This window comes from Ranitomeya variabilis, chromosome 8 (assembly GCF_051348905.1).
Source record: "Ranitomeya variabilis isolate aRanVar5 chromosome 8, aRanVar5.hap1, whole genome shotgun sequence".
In the NCBI taxonomy this organism is placed as follows: domain Eukaryota; kingdom Metazoa; phylum Chordata; class Amphibia; order Anura; family Dendrobatidae; genus Ranitomeya; species Ranitomeya variabilis.
In genome coordinates, this window is record NC_135239.1 from 207,557,531 (window position 1) to 207,574,756 (window position 17,226).

Consider the following 17,226-nt stretch of genomic DNA (forward strand, 5'->3'; position numbering starts at 1 on the left):
ACCAGCAGGGGGTGAAAAGCATCTTCTGCACTATTCCTATCTGCAGCTGCACATGCATTTGTGAGTGCATTCATGGCTATAGGATTATACACACTTTATTGGAATAATCACAGTAAATATCCCGCTCCGAGCGGCTCCGGACTCTTATCCCACCATCTTCTTGACTCCTGTTGGCGCCTCTGGATCCTGCTAGGACTTTGCCTTGTTGCCTCCCTTCTCCTCGCCAGTTAATGATACGTCTTCCTGGAATCCCAAGATTGGCTGTGACTAAGACGAATGACTAATTCACTGAGAGCATGCTTTCTGCTTCCAGTAATAAGAGGCTCGCCTCACATATTCGCCCTGCCGCAGATGCCTCTCCTAAGCAGAACGTGCAGCAGCGGCTCCGCACCCGCGCAGAATTACCTGATTGATGTTCACCCTAATAACAAGAGAAGGATATGTTGATGAGATTTCATTTAGAAGAGGATGCACTCCCGGACGTGTCTTCACCCGAGTCTCGCTGGCTTGGTGGAAAATTGTCAAGATTTGGCTGCAAATTGTATCCATTAGATGAGACAAAATAAAAAGAAAAATATCTTATGATCACTCCAGGGCCAGCTTTCAGTTTGCCAGACTAAAAATTAGGCTTTAAGAGATTATTACAGGTGGCTATAAATGCAAAAGGAGCACGTATACTGCATTTAAGGGGGCTTACTGTGTATACATAGAGCTCCTAAATGTAATCTGCAGGGAGCTCCCCCTAGTGGTGGCTGCAGACAGAATCTTATCATGTATCTCTGTATAGAGTGAGCTCCCCCTAGTGGTGGCTGCAGACAAGATCTTATCATGTATCTCTGTATACAGGGAGCTCCCCCTACTGGTGGCTGCAGACAGGATCTTATCATGTATCTGTATACAGGGAGCTCCCCCTAGTGGTGGATACAGACAGAATCTTATCATGTATCTCTTTATACAGGGAGCTCCCCCTAGTGGTGGCTGCAGACAGGCTGTTATCATGTATCTCTGTATACAGGGAGCTCCCCCTAGTGGTGACTGCAGACAGGATCTTATCATGTATCTCTGTATACAGGGAGCTCCCCCTGGTGGTGGCTGCAGACAGGATCTTATCATGTATCTCTGTATACAGGGAGCTCCCCCTAGTGGTGGCTGCAGACAGAATCTTATCATGTATCTGTATACAGGGAGCTCCCCCTAGTGGTGGCTGCAGACAGGATCTTATCATGTATCTCTGTATACAGGGAGCTCCCCCTAGTGGTAGCTGCAGACAGGATCTTATCATGTATCTCTGTATACAGGGAGCTCCCCCTAGTGGTGGCTGCAGACAGAATCTTATCATGTATCTCTGTATACAGGGAGCTCCCCCTAGTGGTGGCTGCAGACAGGATCTTATCATGTATCTCTGTATACAGGGAGCCCCCCCAGTGGTGACTGCAGACAGGATCTTATCATGTATCTCTGTATACAGGGAGCTCCCCCTACTGGTGGCTGCAGACAGGATCTTATCATGTATCTGTATACAGGGAGCTCCTCCTAGTGGTGGCTGCAGACAGGATCTTATCATGTATCTCTGTATACAGGGAGCTCCCCCTAGTGCTGGCTGCAGACAGGATCTTATCATGTATCTCTGTATACAGGGAGCTCCCCCTAGTGGTGGCTGCAGACAGAATCTTATCATGTATCTCTGTATACAGGGAGCTCCCCCTAGTGGTGAATGCAGACAGGATCTTATCATGTATCTCTGTATAGAGGGAGCTCCCCCTAGTAGTGGCTGCAGACAGGATCTTATGTATCTGACTGCAGGCAGAATCTTATCATGTATCTCTGTGTACAGGGAGCTCCCCCTAGTAGTGGCTGCAGACAGGATCTTATGTATCTGACTGCAGGCAGAATCTTATCATGTATCTGTATACAGGGAGCTCCCCCTAGTGGTGGCTGCAGACGGGATCTTATCATGTATCTCTGTATACAGGGAGCTCCCCCTAGTGGTGGCTGCAGACAGGATCTTATCATGTATCTCTCTATACAGGGAGCTCCCCCTAGTGGTGGCTGCAGTCAGGACCTTATCATGTATCTCTGTATAGAGGGAGCTCCCCCTAGTGGTGGCTGCAGACAGGATCTTATCATGTATATCTGTATACAGGGAGCTCCCCCTAGTGGTGGCTGCAGACAGGATCTTATCATGTATCTCTGTATACAGGGAGCTCCCCCTAGTGGTGACTGCAGACAGGATCTAAATCATATATCTCTGTATAGAGGGAGCTCCCCCTAGTGGTGGCTGCAGACAGGATCTTATCATGTATCTCTGTATACAGGGAGCTCCCCCTAGTGGTGACTGCAGACAGGATCTTATCATGTATCTCTGTATACAGGGAGCTCCCCCTAGTGGTGGCTGCAGACAGGATCTTATCATGTATATCTGTATACAGGGAGCTCCCCCTAGTGGTGGCTGCAGACAGGATCTTATCATGTATCTCTATATACAGGGAGCTCCCCCTAGTGGTGGCTGCAGACAGGATCTTATCATGTATCTCTGTATACAGGGAGCTCCCCCTAGTAGTGACTGCAGTCAGAATCTTATCATGTATCTCTGTATACAGGGAACTCCCCCTAGTGGTGGCTGCAGACAGGATCTTATCATATATATCTGTATGTGGGGAGCTCCCCTGGCAGTGACTTCAGTCAGCGAGCATTTTATAATTTAATGTATACCTCTCATAAAAAAAAAATAAGAAAATGATATATTTATGTAAAAATGAAATCATTCCTGACCAGTTGTTTCACCTTTGACCTCCAGTTTTTGGTCCCTTTTCCCTTACCTGTGTGTCATTTGGACCATTGAAGATCAGTTCTGGTTCCTGGCTGAGTAGTGAGATCACATTGCAGTGTCCTCATTTCCACCATTCATTTTAGGTGGCTTCCTGCTACAGAACGCTTTCTTTAAGGATTGTTCCTACGATCACATCATTTTTCTCAATAACTGCATACTATACATATTTATTTTTGTTCCAATATAACACATTTGTAAATCCCTTATATATAATAATGTGTACATTATTATAAGACCACGTTGTTATTTTGGGAATACCCCTTTAAGGTGGCCGAACTAGCTATCTCTCCTGATCCCTCCATTGACAGAGAAGAGTGTGTCTCTAGCAGTTTGAAATAAAACCAACCCTTTAATACATGACTGAAAAATCCGACTACGCCGAGCTTGTTTGTAGTCTGTAACCATGGAGATGGATTTTATGTACAATGGTAGAATAATGAGCAAAGTAATAAATGAAGACATAACTTAAGGTTCGGACCACCCAAGGTTTATTCGTAGGGCGTAATTATCGAGACACATAGTTCTGTGTAGGAACTGTATACGCAAAACGGTAAACTTTTAATAAAGAGTATTTTCAAAATTTTATTTTTTGGGGGGTAATTTTATTTTAGACATTTTCGAGCAATGAAAGTAAAAAATGTTGCGAGCGTGCAAAGCCCTGAAACATAGAAATGAAGTAAAATTGTGCCTCACCGATGTCGCGTTTTGTCCGTATATCCACATCGTGACAAAACCAGCGTTAATTTTAAAGGGAAATTAGGGAAGAAAAAAAAAACCGGCTTCTATTTAGAGAGGATGCTGATCCGTGCAGCATCTCCCCAAATCCACGACTCCTAATTACCAGTCTCTAGTAATTCGCCTTCTTCAAGCCCTTAGCGACTCGGTCGCTGCGTCCGGACTGTCCGTCCCTCGCACTGCTGGAAATGTGACAGTCAAACTCTTCATCCTTAAGAGATGTGAACATCTGCAGGGGACCCTTTTTTTTTTTTTTACTTAATTGCATAGATTAAATCATTTTTGCAACTAGGTTTTGGTAAAAATGTTGCCTCCTGTAGCCTCTCTCTACTTTGCAGCTGTCTACTTCTACTGCCGGCTTTAGAATGAGTTAACTGAGAATCTGTCAGTGAGATTTTGCTGAGCTTCTTTTCTTTCCTTATGATCACATCAAAGTTCAGCTCAACTCTCATGTGGTCGTAAATCGGCTGGGATAATATTTATAAACTGTCAGTAAACCCACTGACAGATTCTCAGTTGGCTCATTCTGCAGCCAGCGATACACTCATGATGCACATTTTGTCTATCACTAATGGGACAGTTTTTACAATTGAAAACCTTTTAAAAGATATTTAGGCACCGATTCTCCGCCGATCTGGTGATTGCAGACGGTTTTTAATGACTTATTTACTGCATATTTCTGCCCATGCCGGAGTCTCCTGTGGAGCGTGCGGACGTACCGAGGTCTTCGCTGTCCGCGGGGCTGGATGACTGATGTGTCTCGCTCGCGTTACTTTTCGTATGTCGTCGCCATGTTTGATCTTCTTCTTTCCGTTTCTCTGTAGGAAGAGAAGTTACGATCCGGTCTGTATGAATCTTCAGTCCAATATTCTCAAGTGTTACACAGAAAACCGCCAGGAGCTTCTCAACTGCAGCGACCTCGCCAAAGAGTACCGGAGCTGCGTGAGGGAGGCGCAGAAGGTGAGGACGATCCCGTCTGTATGAAGGGATATTGAGGGATTACTGGGACCATCATGGGGCAGGTTCACTATGGATAGTTGATAACTGGCTGATCACTGGGACCATCATGGGGCAGGATCACTATGGATAGATGATAACTTGCTGATCACTGGGACCATCATGGGGCAGGATCACTATGGATAGATGATAACTTGCTGATCACTGGGACCATCATGGGGCAGGATCACTATGGATAGATGATAACTGGCTGATCACTGGGACCATCATGGGGCAGGTTCACTATTAATAGGTTATAACTTGCTGATCGCTGGGACCATCATGGGGCAGGATCACTATGGATAGGTGATAACTGGCTGATCACTGGGACCATCATGGGGCAGGATCACTATGGATAGGTGATAACTTGCTGATCTGATCACTGGGACCATCATGGGGCAGGATCACTATGGATAGGTGATAACTTGCTGATCACTGGGACCATCATGGTGTAGGTGTTCTACGGATAGGGGATACTTGATTTTTTGGGAATAACCTTTTAGAGTGGTGATTGAGCATGCTCACTACTTCTCCATTCACACAGAGCGTTGCGATCGGGTATGTGATGTCTCATGGGGCTGCAGTTTTCTTCTGTTGGGCAGCCTCCTTCTCAGCCTTCGTCAGTTTTCTCCCAGTGCTCTCGCTCTTCTTCCTCTCTCCATGTTAGTGCCCAGATATTCTCATACCCTTTTTCTTCCCATTGGTGATGATGTGATTGAGGAGGAAGGTCCTGGCAGGGCACTACAGATAGAGCTCCCATCATAGAGTCTGCAGATATCCATGGAGCTCACAGTCTGGATCCGAAACCCTAGTAAACCCCCCTGGTACAGGCGAGAGATCCGCTCTTAACGCTTTCCTGCCCAATTACACGGGATGATTCATCTCTCACAGTTTCTCTGCAGCAAAGTAAACAGCGATACAATACCGCAAACGTTTCCCAAATGTCGGCCGAGGTCACCTGACTCGTTCCGGTCGCTGACATACAATAAGCAGCAGATCAATCCCCCCTGAGTGGATCTGTGGGGGCTTCTCTGTCAGTCTGAGTTGTTTTCATGTGCAATTGAGTGAATATAATTTTCCTGCCCTTCTCTGAGCCGCAGACGACAATGCTGCTTCCCTCATTCATATGAGATCACCGCACGGGAGGCTTTTCTCCAAATCGTGATACTGTGAAAGTGAATGGAAACGAGGATCAAACCTCCAGCAATTCTGCAGAAAAGGGATTCATTCTTAAAGGGACGGTATCATCAGAACATTACCTAGCCTTTACAATAGGTTTTTATGTTAAACTCATTTTTGAAACATTTGTGCTTTTTTTTCTTAATTGTTTTTGTAATTATCCATACATCAAAAAAAAGATCCAATATCTTGCAGTTTTTACACAGGTAATTAAGTTTCTTATTAGGATCCTGTTTCCTGTTCTGCAAACAGCCACCTGGGCGGGAGGAACAGTATCAGGAGGAGGTGAGCTGTGCCATCACCTATTGTGAATGGTGGATCCTGTTATCTACTGTATTTAGAGGTGTTATCAGTCATTGTACAGGAGGAGGAGGTGAGCTGTGCCATCACCTGTTGTGAATGATGGATCCTGTGTTATCTATTGTATATAGAGGTGTTATCAGTCATTGTACAGGAGGAGGAGGTGAGCTGTGACATCATCTATTGTGAATGGTGGATCCTGTGTCATCTACTGTATATAGAGGTGTTATCAGTCATTATACAGGAGGAGGTGAGCTGTGACATCACCTATTGTGAATGGTGGATCCTGTTATCTACTGTATATAGAGGTGTTATCAGCCATTGTACAGGAGGAGGTGAGCTGTGACATCATCTATTGTGAATGGTGGATCCTGTGTTATCTACTGTATATATAGGTGTTATCAGTCATTATACAGGAGGAGGAGGTGAGCTGTGACATCACCTATTGTGAATGGTGGATCCTGTGTTATCTACTGTATATATAGATGTTATCAGTCATTGTACAGGAGGAGGAGGTGAGCTGTGATATCACCTATTGTGAATGATGGATCCTGTGTTATCTACTGTATATAGAGGTGTTATCAGACATTGTACAGGAGGAGGAGGTGAGCTGTGACATCACCTATTGTGAATGGTGGATCCTGTGTTATCTACTGTATATAGAGGTGTTATCAGTCATTGTACAGGAGGAGGTGAGCTGTGACATCTCCTATTGTGAATGGTGGATCCTGTGTTATCTACTGTATATAGAGGTGTTATCAGTCATTATACAGGAGGAGGAGGTGAGCTGTGACATCACCTATTGTGAATGGTGGATCCTGTGTTATCTACTGTATATAGAGGTGTTATCAGTCATTATACAGGAGGAAGAGGTGACCTGTGACATCACCTATTGTGAATGGTGGATCCTGTGGTATCTACTGTATATAGAGGTATTATCAGTCATTGTACAGGAGGAGGAGGAGGTGAGCTGTGACATCACCTATTGTGAATGGTGGATCCTGTGGTATCTACTGTATATAGAGGTGTTATCAGTCATTGTACAGGAGGAGGAGGAGGTGAGCTGTGACATCACCTATTGTGAATGGTGGATCCTGTGTTATCTACTGTATATGGAGGTGTTATCAGTCATTGTACAGGAGGAGGTGAGCTGTGACATCACCTATTGTGAATGGTGGATCCTGTGTTATCTACTGTATATATAGGTGTTATCAGTCATTATACAGGAGGAGGAGGTGACCTGTGACATCACCTATTGTGAATGGTGGATCCTGTGGTATCTACTGTATATAGAGGTATTATCAGTCATTGTACAGGAGGAGGAGGTGAGCTGTGACATCACCTATTGTGAATGGTGGATCCTGTGGTATCTACTGTATATAGAGGTGTTATCAGTCATTGTACAGGAGGAGGAGGAGGTGAGCTGTGACATCACCTATTGTGAATGGTGGATCCTGTGTTATCTACTGTATATGGAGGTGTTATCAGTCATTGTACAGGAGGAGGTGAGCTGTGACATCACCTATTGTGAATGGTGGATCCTGTGTTATCTACTGTATATAGAGGTGTTATCAGTCATTGTAATCCTGTCTGTGATGCTAGAGACTGATGAAAAATCAACTGTATAGAACAAGTAAGTACGAGTGTTACTATCGGGCCTTGTAGTCTTTGTAAACATTTCGTCCAGTTTGATTTTATAAAAAAAAAAATTAAATATTATCCAAAATGTTTAAAAATACATTTACCATAAAACCTGATGTAAACCTTTTCTGGTGACATGCTCACTTTCTGGGGTTTTTAGTGACAACTTTTTAGAATTTGTATAATTGGATGATTTAGGGACAGAACGACATCACGATGTATCAGTCACTTGTTCAATCTGTCATGGAAAAAAAAATCAATAAACCACCTAGAAAAACATAAATTTCCCTGTCAGCAGCGGAGAATGGATCCATCACGATCATTCTTGATCTGGTTTTTTTTTTCCCTCAATATAATTGATGAATTGATGCAATCTGTTGTCCAATCTGTCAACCACCGACCGGCATAAGAAAAGAGGACGGTGACTGATGAAGTGTGGGGCATGCTGCACTTTGGGGTTTTGTAAATTAAACTGATCTGGAGAAATCGATGCTCCGAATTCCAAGGAAATAAAGGGAAAAAAAATTGGAAATCTGACATTTGATAATAAAGAAAATCTGATAATCCAGAACAAAATTATAATTTGGTGTGAAAATTTCACAAGACCGGAAGTAAGAGACTGTACAGGCACCAATTGGGAGTTTCTGCCGATTCCATCTGGAGGACTTGTACACCTTTTGTGGGCTTTTTTTTTTTTTTTTACATAAATCCTTGTCTTGTTGGCTAAAAATATTTTTTTCATTAAAAATGTGAGACTATTCTACAGCCTCTATGTGTCTGTGTACATGGTAGACTATAGCGTGAGTTATCAGTGATCTCGTAGCAGCTGGGTTTTCTAAGGTTTACCTTTCTACTGGTTATAAATCAATTTAGCAGATGGTTTAGGAGGGGAGAGATAACGGTTACAGACTCATTCTGCAGTTACCCATGTACGGTGATACATGGAGGATGTAGAATTTTTAACAAAACCCTGTAGTTGCAATTATTTGTGCCCAAAACTAAATGCAATTAAGTAAACAGATAGCAGGTAATAATAATGTCCTTGGATCAGGAGATTTTGTGTAACTCATTTATTTGGACGCCGTGCACCTGCTGAAACGCTCCCCATTTACACATATGGAACGGGTTCAGTTGCAAAATTTTCTGCAACGTATGTAGCGTGTGTGAATGTGCCAAGAATTGTTTTCTTTAGCCATTTAATAGTTTGGCATTGATGCCAGATTAACAAAAGCTAAAAAAAAACAAAAAACCTAAAAATCCTTTGCACAGCTCCACCTTTTGATGTGATGCATCCAGGACCCGTCATAGGATCATTTAGTAATGCAGTACCTGAGGCTGCTGGGATGGTGGCTCAGTGATGGGGGGCTTTGTTTCCCCCCCCCCCCCCCCCAGTCTGCGTCTATGAATCCTTCATATAACCTTAAATGAAGAGAAATCAGATGTAAATGGCGACTACGAGACATCGCAGACGGGATCCACATTGCTGCTTCTTGCCTGTCACAGTCGATGTGTAAGATGCCCGTTAGTTTCGCGGGTGGCCTGTACACGGTTAAACAGCAGAGAGTGAAGCCTCTGGGAGAGGGGCCGCGTGTCCCTGGAGGGGTCGCGCCAGCGTGCACTAGAAGTCATCTGCGCTTATTGAGCCTGATGTCTGAGGCCGAGGATCTCTCATTTCCATTAGCATGTCCTGAGAAGCTGTATTCCTGATTAAAGTCTTGCGTGAGCCCAGCTGCCAACACCGCTCCCCACAGAAGCCCAGAGAAGATGAGATGAGAAAATTGTCAGCTTCTGTTAGCGGCAGCGCTGCTCGCGGACCCCCGCGGGAACGGAACTTACTCTTCTTTCTCCCTATTTGTTGTTTACCGAGAAGGTCACTGCTTGTCTTCTAATCGTGACGAGTGTAACTTCCACTTACAGAAAACATCTCTATTTCACTGCTCCGACCTGGGGAATTACACACTTTATCACTATATATATATATATATATATATATATATATATATATATATATATATATATACACACAGTCATGGCCAAAAGTATTCACACCCCTGCAATTCTGTCAGACAATACTCAGTTTCTTCCTGAAAATGATTGCAAACACTAATTCTTTGTTATTATTATCTTCATTTACGGTAATTTGTCTTAAATGAAAAAACACAAAGAATTGTCCTAAAGCCAAATTGGATAAAATTCCACACCAAACATAAAAAAGGGGGTGGACAAAAGTATTGATACTGTTCGAAAAATCAGCACCTGTAACTTACCTGTGGCACCTAACAGGTGTTGGCAATAACTAAATCACACTTGCAGCCAGTTGACATGGATTAAAGTTGACTCAACCTCTGTCCTGTGTCCTTGTGTGTACCACATTGAGCATGGAGAAAAGAAAGAAGAGCAAAGAACTGTCTGAGGACTTGAGAAACCAAATTGTGAGGAAGCATGAGCAATCTCAAGGCTACAAGTCCATCTCCAAAGACCTGAATGTTCCTGTGTCTACCGTGCGCAGTGTCATTAAGAAGTGTAAAGCCCATGGCACTGTGGCTAACCTCCCTAGATGTGGACGGAAAATTGACAAGAGATTTCAACGCAAGATTGTGTGGATGTTGGATAAAGAACCTCGACTAACATCCAAACAAGTTCAAGCTGCCCTGCAGTCCAAGGGTACAACAGTGTCAACCCGTACTATCCGTCGGCGTCTGAATGAAAAGGGACTGTATGGTGGTAGGAGACCCAGGAAGACCCCACTTCTTAGCCCGAGACATAAAAATGCCAGGCTGGAGTTTGCCAAAACTTAACAGAAAAAGCCTAAAACGTTTTGGAAGAATGTTCTCTGGTCAGATGAGACAAAAGTAGAGCTTTTTGGGCAAAGGCATCAACATAGAGTTTACAGGAGAAAAAAAGAGACATTAAAAGAAAAGAACACAGTCCCTACAGTCAAACATGGCGGAGGTTCCCTGATGTTTTGGGGTTGCTTTGCTGCCTCTGACACTGGACTGCTTGACCGTGTGCATGGCATTATGAAGTCTGAAGACTACCAACAAATTTTGCAGCATAATGTAGGGCCCAGTGTGAGAAAGCTGGGTCTCCCTCAGAGGTCATGGGTAGGGTTGAGCGACTTTTGCTTTTTTAGGATCGAGTCTGGTCTCGTGAAACCCGACTGTCTCGAAAGTCGCATCGTGTGAAATCGGCCGATTGTGAAAAGTCGGGGGCCAACCGAAACACGAAACCCAATGCAGGTCAATGGGGATATTCTCTCTCCCTCTCCCTCCCTCTCTCTCTCTCCCCGTCAAAGTTTGTGTTTCACTCTCTCCCCGTCAAAGTTTGTGTTTCCCAAACGTTAAGATGGCGGTCTTACCCCCTGTGACGCCGCACAAAGCAAGCCGGAACCTATGTCATCACACTCCTTCATTGGCTGAAAAAATGTCATATGAAACGCGACTTTGGTGCGAAGATCGCCGACCGCATGGTTTCATGAAACCCGACTTTGCTGAAAGTCGGCGACTTTTGAAAATGTCCGATCCGTTTCGCTCAACCCTAGTCATGGGTCTTCCAGCAGGACAATGACCCAAAACACACTTTAAAATGCACTAGAAAATGGTTTGAGAGAAAGCACTGGAGACTTCTAAGGTGGCCAGCAATGAATCCAGACCTGAATCCCATAGAACACCTGTGGAGAGATCTAAAAATGGCAGTTTGGAGAAGGCACCCTTCAAATATCAGGGACCTGGAGCAGTTTGCCAAAGAATGGTCTAAGGGTGTGTGTCCACGGTCAGTAAACGCTGCTTGTTTGACACTGCGCAGAGCTGCAGCGTCAAACACGCAGCGTCCAGATGTTCCAGCATAGTGGAGGGGATTTTTTGAATTCCCGTGTCCACTATGCGTGGAAACCCGCACGCGGCGGGCCTGCGACTCCGGACATGCTGCGCGTCTTTTCAGATCGCAGCATGTCTGTACACCTTGCGGGGACGCAGCGTCCCCGCAAGGCATATCACAGGGCGCTATGGGAGAGAGCGATCATCCCGGATGTGTACAGTTAACACATCCGGCATCATCGCGTCCCAGAAGGGGGTGGGGCTTAGCGTAGAGCGGCTTCGCCGCTCCAGCGATATCGCCGGCCATCCTGAACGTGGACATGCAGCCTTAGAAACTCATTGATGGTTACCGGAAGCGGTTGGTCGCAGTTATTTTGGCTAAAGGTTGTGCAACCAAGTATTAGGCTGAGGGTGCCAATACTTTTGTCTGGCCCATTTTTGGAGTTTTGTGTGAAATGATCAATGTTTTGCTTCATTCTCTTTTGTGTTTTTTCATTTAAGACAAATTAAATGAAGATAATAATACCAAAGAATTTGTGTTTGCAATCATTTTCAGGAAGAAACTGAGTATTATCTGACAGAATTGCAGGGGTGTGAATACTTTTGGCCATGACTGTGTGTGTATGTGTGTGTGTGTATGTGTGTGTGTGTGTATATATATATATATATATATATATATATATATATATATATATATATATATATATATATATATATATATATATATATATATATATATATATATATATATATACACACTCACCGGCCACTTTATTAGGTACACCATGCTAGTAACGGGTTGGACCCCCTTTTGCCTTCAGAACTGCCTCAATTCTTCGTGGCATAGATTCAACAAGGTGCTGGAAGCATTCCTCAGAGATTTTGGTCCATATTGACATGATGGCATCACACAGTTGCCGCAGATTTGTCGGCTGCACATCCCAAAGATGCTCCATACAAGGCAGGATGGATCCATGCTTTCATGTTGTTTACGCCAAATTCTGACCCTACCATCCGAATGTCGCAGCAGAAATCGAGACTCATCAGACCAAGCAACGTTTTTCCAATCTTCTACTGTCCAATTTCGATGAGCTTGTACAAATTGTAGCCTCAGTTTCCTGTTCTTAGCTGAAAGGAGTGGTACCCGGTGTGGTCTTCTGCTGCTGTAGCCCATCTGCCTCAAAGTTCGACGCACTGTGCGTTCAGAGATGCTCTTAGGCCTACCTTGGTTGTAACGGGTGGCGATTTGAGTCACTGTTGCCTTTCTATCAGCTCGAACCAGTCTGCCCATTCTCCTCTGACCTCTGGCATCAACAAGGCATTTCCGCCCACAGAACTGCCGCTCACTGGATTTTTTTTCTTTTTCCGACCATTCTCTGTAAACCCTAGAGATGGTTGTGCGTGAAAATCCCAGTAGATCAGCAGTTTCTGAAATACTCAGACCAGCCCTTCTGGCACCAACAACCATGCCACGTTCAAAGGCACTCAAATCACCTTTCTTCCCCATACTGATGCTCGGTTTGAACTGCAGGAGATTGTCTTGACCATGTCTACATGCCTAAATGCACTGAGTTGCCGCCATGTGATTGGCTGATTAGAAATTAAGTGTTAACAAGAAGTTGGACAGGTGTACCTAATAAAGTGGCCGGTGAGTGTGTGTATATATATATATATATATATATATATATATATATATATATATATATATATATATATATATATATATATATATATATATATATATATATATATATATATACATACATACATACATACATACATACATACATACATACATACATACATACATACATACATACATACATACATACATACATACATACATACATACATACACGCGCACACGCGCACACGCACACACGCACACACACACACGCGCACACACACACACACACACACACACACACACACACACACACAGTCATGGCCAAAAGTATTCCCACCCCTGCAATTCTGTCAGCTAATACTCAGATATAGATATATATATATATATATATATATATATATATATATATAGATATATAGATATATAGATATATAGATATATAGATATATAGATATATATTAGATATATAGATATAGAAGCTTTATTGGCAGGACCAAATACACATCAGTTTTGCTAAAGCAGGTGTATAAAGGCAATAGGAGTAGGGACTGTGGGGATGTTGGGTAGGAGCTGTAGGGGAGGTGGATGGGGGCAGATCCATTGTGGGGGCTATAGTCCATGGCATAGGGGAGGTGGATGGGCGCAGATCCAGGGTGGGGGCTATAGTCCATGGCATAGGGGAGGTGGATGGGGGCAGATCCAGGGTGGGGGCTATAGTCCATGGCATAGGGGAGGTGGATGGGGGCAGATCCAGGGTGGGGGCTATAGTCCATGGCATAGGGGAGGTGGATGGGGCAGATCCATTGTGGGGGCTATAGTCCATGGCATCATGGCTGTCTTTCTCGCAGTCTATGACATTCGCTCACATACCGCGCTGCGATCTCCACTGCTCTCTCTTCTTCTCCCAGCAGGATATATGTCTTCTCTTCCTCCTTCATGGTGATGAAGTCCGGGAAGAGATGTGAGAGTCTCCTGAAGTGAGTGTCCCTCACTGCTGAGTATTTGGAGCAGTGTAGCAGGAAGTGGGTTTCGTCCTCTATGGCCTCCTGATCACAGTGTTGGCACAGTCTTTCCTCCCTGGGCTTGTAGTTCTGCCTGTGTCGGCCACATTCGATGGCCAGACTGTGGGCACTGAGTCTATATCGGCTCAGGATCTTGCGATCTCTGGGGTCCGGGAGTTTCTCCAGATATGGGGCCAGTCTGTATTCTCTCTGTAGACTCCGGTACGTGTTCAGTTTCTGTGAGTTGTTGATATCATTCTTCCAGTCACTGACATACCTCTCCTGGCCTTCGTCTGCCATCTTCCTGATTCCGGCTTTTGTCAGGTTGTTGTGATTGGTGTTCTGGTCCGGTTGGGTTTGGCTTGGCTGTTCCGAGGGTTCTGGTTTTTCTGTTTCACCTACATGTATCAGGGCTTTATGGTGATGGGAGCTTGGATTGCTCCTATGCAGGTGAGCCCGGAATGACAGCGCCCTCTTTAGAACTGTTAGGTGTAGAGGGAATCTGCCCAGCTCGGCCCGACAAGCACTGTTGGAGGTGCTCCGATGGACCTGGAGAAGGTGCTTGCAGAATTCCAGGTGGAATATTTCTGTTGGACTGGAATCCCACCTTGACCAGTCTGGGTAGGTGTGGGGACCCCAGACTTCGCTGCCATACAGGAGGATTGGGGCGATGATGGAGTCGAAGATTTTTAGCCAGACCCTCACTGGTGGCTTCAGATGGTAGAGTTTCCTTTGGATGGCATAGAAGGTTTTGCAGGCCTTGTCTTTCAGGGTCTCTATGGCTTGTTTGAAGCTCCCTGACCGGTGAATCTCTAGGCCCAGGTAGGTATATTTGTCCGTTCCTGTGAGGTCGCAGTTGTTGAGGACAAATGATGGGTGCTGGTCTGATTTTCTCTTTCTCCTCTGGAACACCATGGTGTTGGTTTTCTTTAGGTTGACCGGTAGGGCCCAGGTGGAGCTGAATTTCTCTAGGATTTTCAGGTTGTCCTGGAGGCCTTTCTCGGTTGGTGACAGCAGCAGCAGGTCATCTGCATACAGCAGGAATTTCACCTGCGTGTCGTGGAGGGTGAGACCTGGTGCTGAGGAGGATTCCAGGACGGTAGCCAGCTCGTTGATGTAAATGTTGAAGAGTGTTGGACTTAGGGTACCGTCACACATTGAAATTTTCATCGCTGCGACGGCACGATTCGTGACGTCGCAGCGTCGTATAAGCATCGCTCCAGCGTCGTAGACTGCGGGCACACGTTGCAATCACGGCGCTGGAGCGATGCCGAAGTCCCCGGGTAACCAGGGTAAACATCGGGTAACTAAGCGCAGGGCCGCGCTTAGTAACCCGATGTTTACCCTGGTTACCAGCGTAAACGTAAAAAAACAAACAGTACATACTCACCCGTCGGTGTCCTTCAGGTCCCTTGCCGTCTGCTTCCTGCTCTGAGTGCAGCCGTACAGTGAGAGCAGATCGCAGCACGCTGCGCTCTGCTCTCACTTTCCGGCCGGCACTCAGAGCAGGAAGCAGACGGCAAGGGACCTGAAGGACACCGACGGGTGAGTATGTACGGTTTGTTTTTTTACGTTTACGCTTGTAACCAGGGTAAACATCGGGTTACTAAGCGCGGCCCTCGCTTAGTTACCCGATGTTTACCCTGGTTACAAGCGAAGACATCGCTGGATCGCTGTCACACACAACGATCCAGCGATGTCAGCGGGTGATCAAGCGACGAAAGAAAGTTCCAAACGATCTGCTACGACGTACGATTCTCAGCAGGGTCCCTGATCGCTGCTGCGTGTCAGACACTGCGATATCGTAACGATATCGCTAGAACGTCACGAATCGTAACGTCGTAGCGATGGAAATTTCAATGTGTGACGGTACCCTTAGGCTGCAGCCTTGTCTGACCCCGCGGCTCTGCTGGAAATAAGCCGTTCTCCTGCCGTTCACACTCACGCTGCAGCGGTTCTCGGTGTAGGAGCTTTTGATGACATCATAGGTCTTTCCTCCTATTCCGCTCTCCAGCAGTTTCAGGAATAAGCCCGGGTGCCACACTGAATCAAAGGCCTTTTTAAAGTCCACAAAGCAGGCGTATATCTTCCCATTCTTTGTATTGTAGACGTGTCTCTGAATGAGGCTGTGCAGAGTGTAGATGTGGTCAGTGGTTCGGTGGTTCGGCATGAACCCTGCTTGGCTCTTGCTGAGGACGTTGTGCTCGGTGAGGAAGGTGAGGATCCTCTTGTTCAGGATACTGTTGAACAGTTTTCCCAGGTTGCTGCTGACACATATGCCTCTGTAGTTGGCTGGGTCATACCTGTCCCCACTCTTGTGGATGGGTGTGATGAGGCCTTGGTTCCAGGTACGAGGGAAGTAGCCAGCGCTCAGCACAATATTGAAGAGTTTAACCATTGCAGCCTGTATTTCTGGTGGGCTGTACTTCAGCATTTCTGGTAGGATTCCGTCCAGGCCACTGGCTTTTCTACATCTTATGGAGGAGAGTCTCTCGGCTACTTCCTGTAGTGTTATAGGTGTATCCACCGGGTTTTGGAAGTTTTTGATTTTTTCCTCCATTGCTTTTAGTTTCGCCATTATGTTTTCCTGTTCTTGGCTTAGCTCTTCCTTTGGAATGTCTTTATAGAGGTCTCTGAAGTATTGGAGCCAGAGGTTGCCATTTTGGATATGGGTGTTGTTTTTCTTGTCTTTGGTGCCCATGTGGTTCCATAGTTCCCAGAAGGAGTTGTCCTGGAGGGCGTCTTGGAGTTGGTTAAGCTTGGTAGAGATGTAACTCTGCTTCTTGCTCCTGAGGAGGGTTTTGTACTGCCTTTGTATGGAGTCATAGGCTTCCCTCAGACCCAGGTGGTTGGGGTCTCTGTGTTTCTTGTTGGAGGCTGTTCTCAGGGTCTTCCGTACAGCTTTACATTCTTTGTCAAACCAGCCATTGACCTGTGTTTCTTTTGGTCTCTTGTAGTAGACTTTTTTAAGGTCGGACAGTCTGGCCATTGCGTAGAATATATTGTTGAGGTCCTTTGCGGCTTGGCTCACTCCCTCTGGGTTTGGCTTGTACTCGAGGTTGTAGAAGTGGTGCAGCATCCGCTGTATTTCAGGTCTGCTGG

General features: G+C 45.3%; 1 protein-coding gene across 1 annotated transcript in view; it reads left to right on the forward strand.

The window, feature by feature from the left end:
- CHCHD6 (coiled-coil-helix-coiled-coil-helix domain containing 6) overlaps positions 1-17,226 on the forward strand; it is a 209,529-nt gene that overhangs the window by 131,094 nt on the left and 61,209 nt on the right. The window contains exon 8 of the mRNA XM_077276609.1: positions 4,390-4,525. Within this exon, the coding sequence (XP_077132724.1) occupies positions 4,390-4,525 (136 nt within the window). The remainder of the gene's footprint in view (positions 1-4,389; positions 4,526-17,226) is intronic.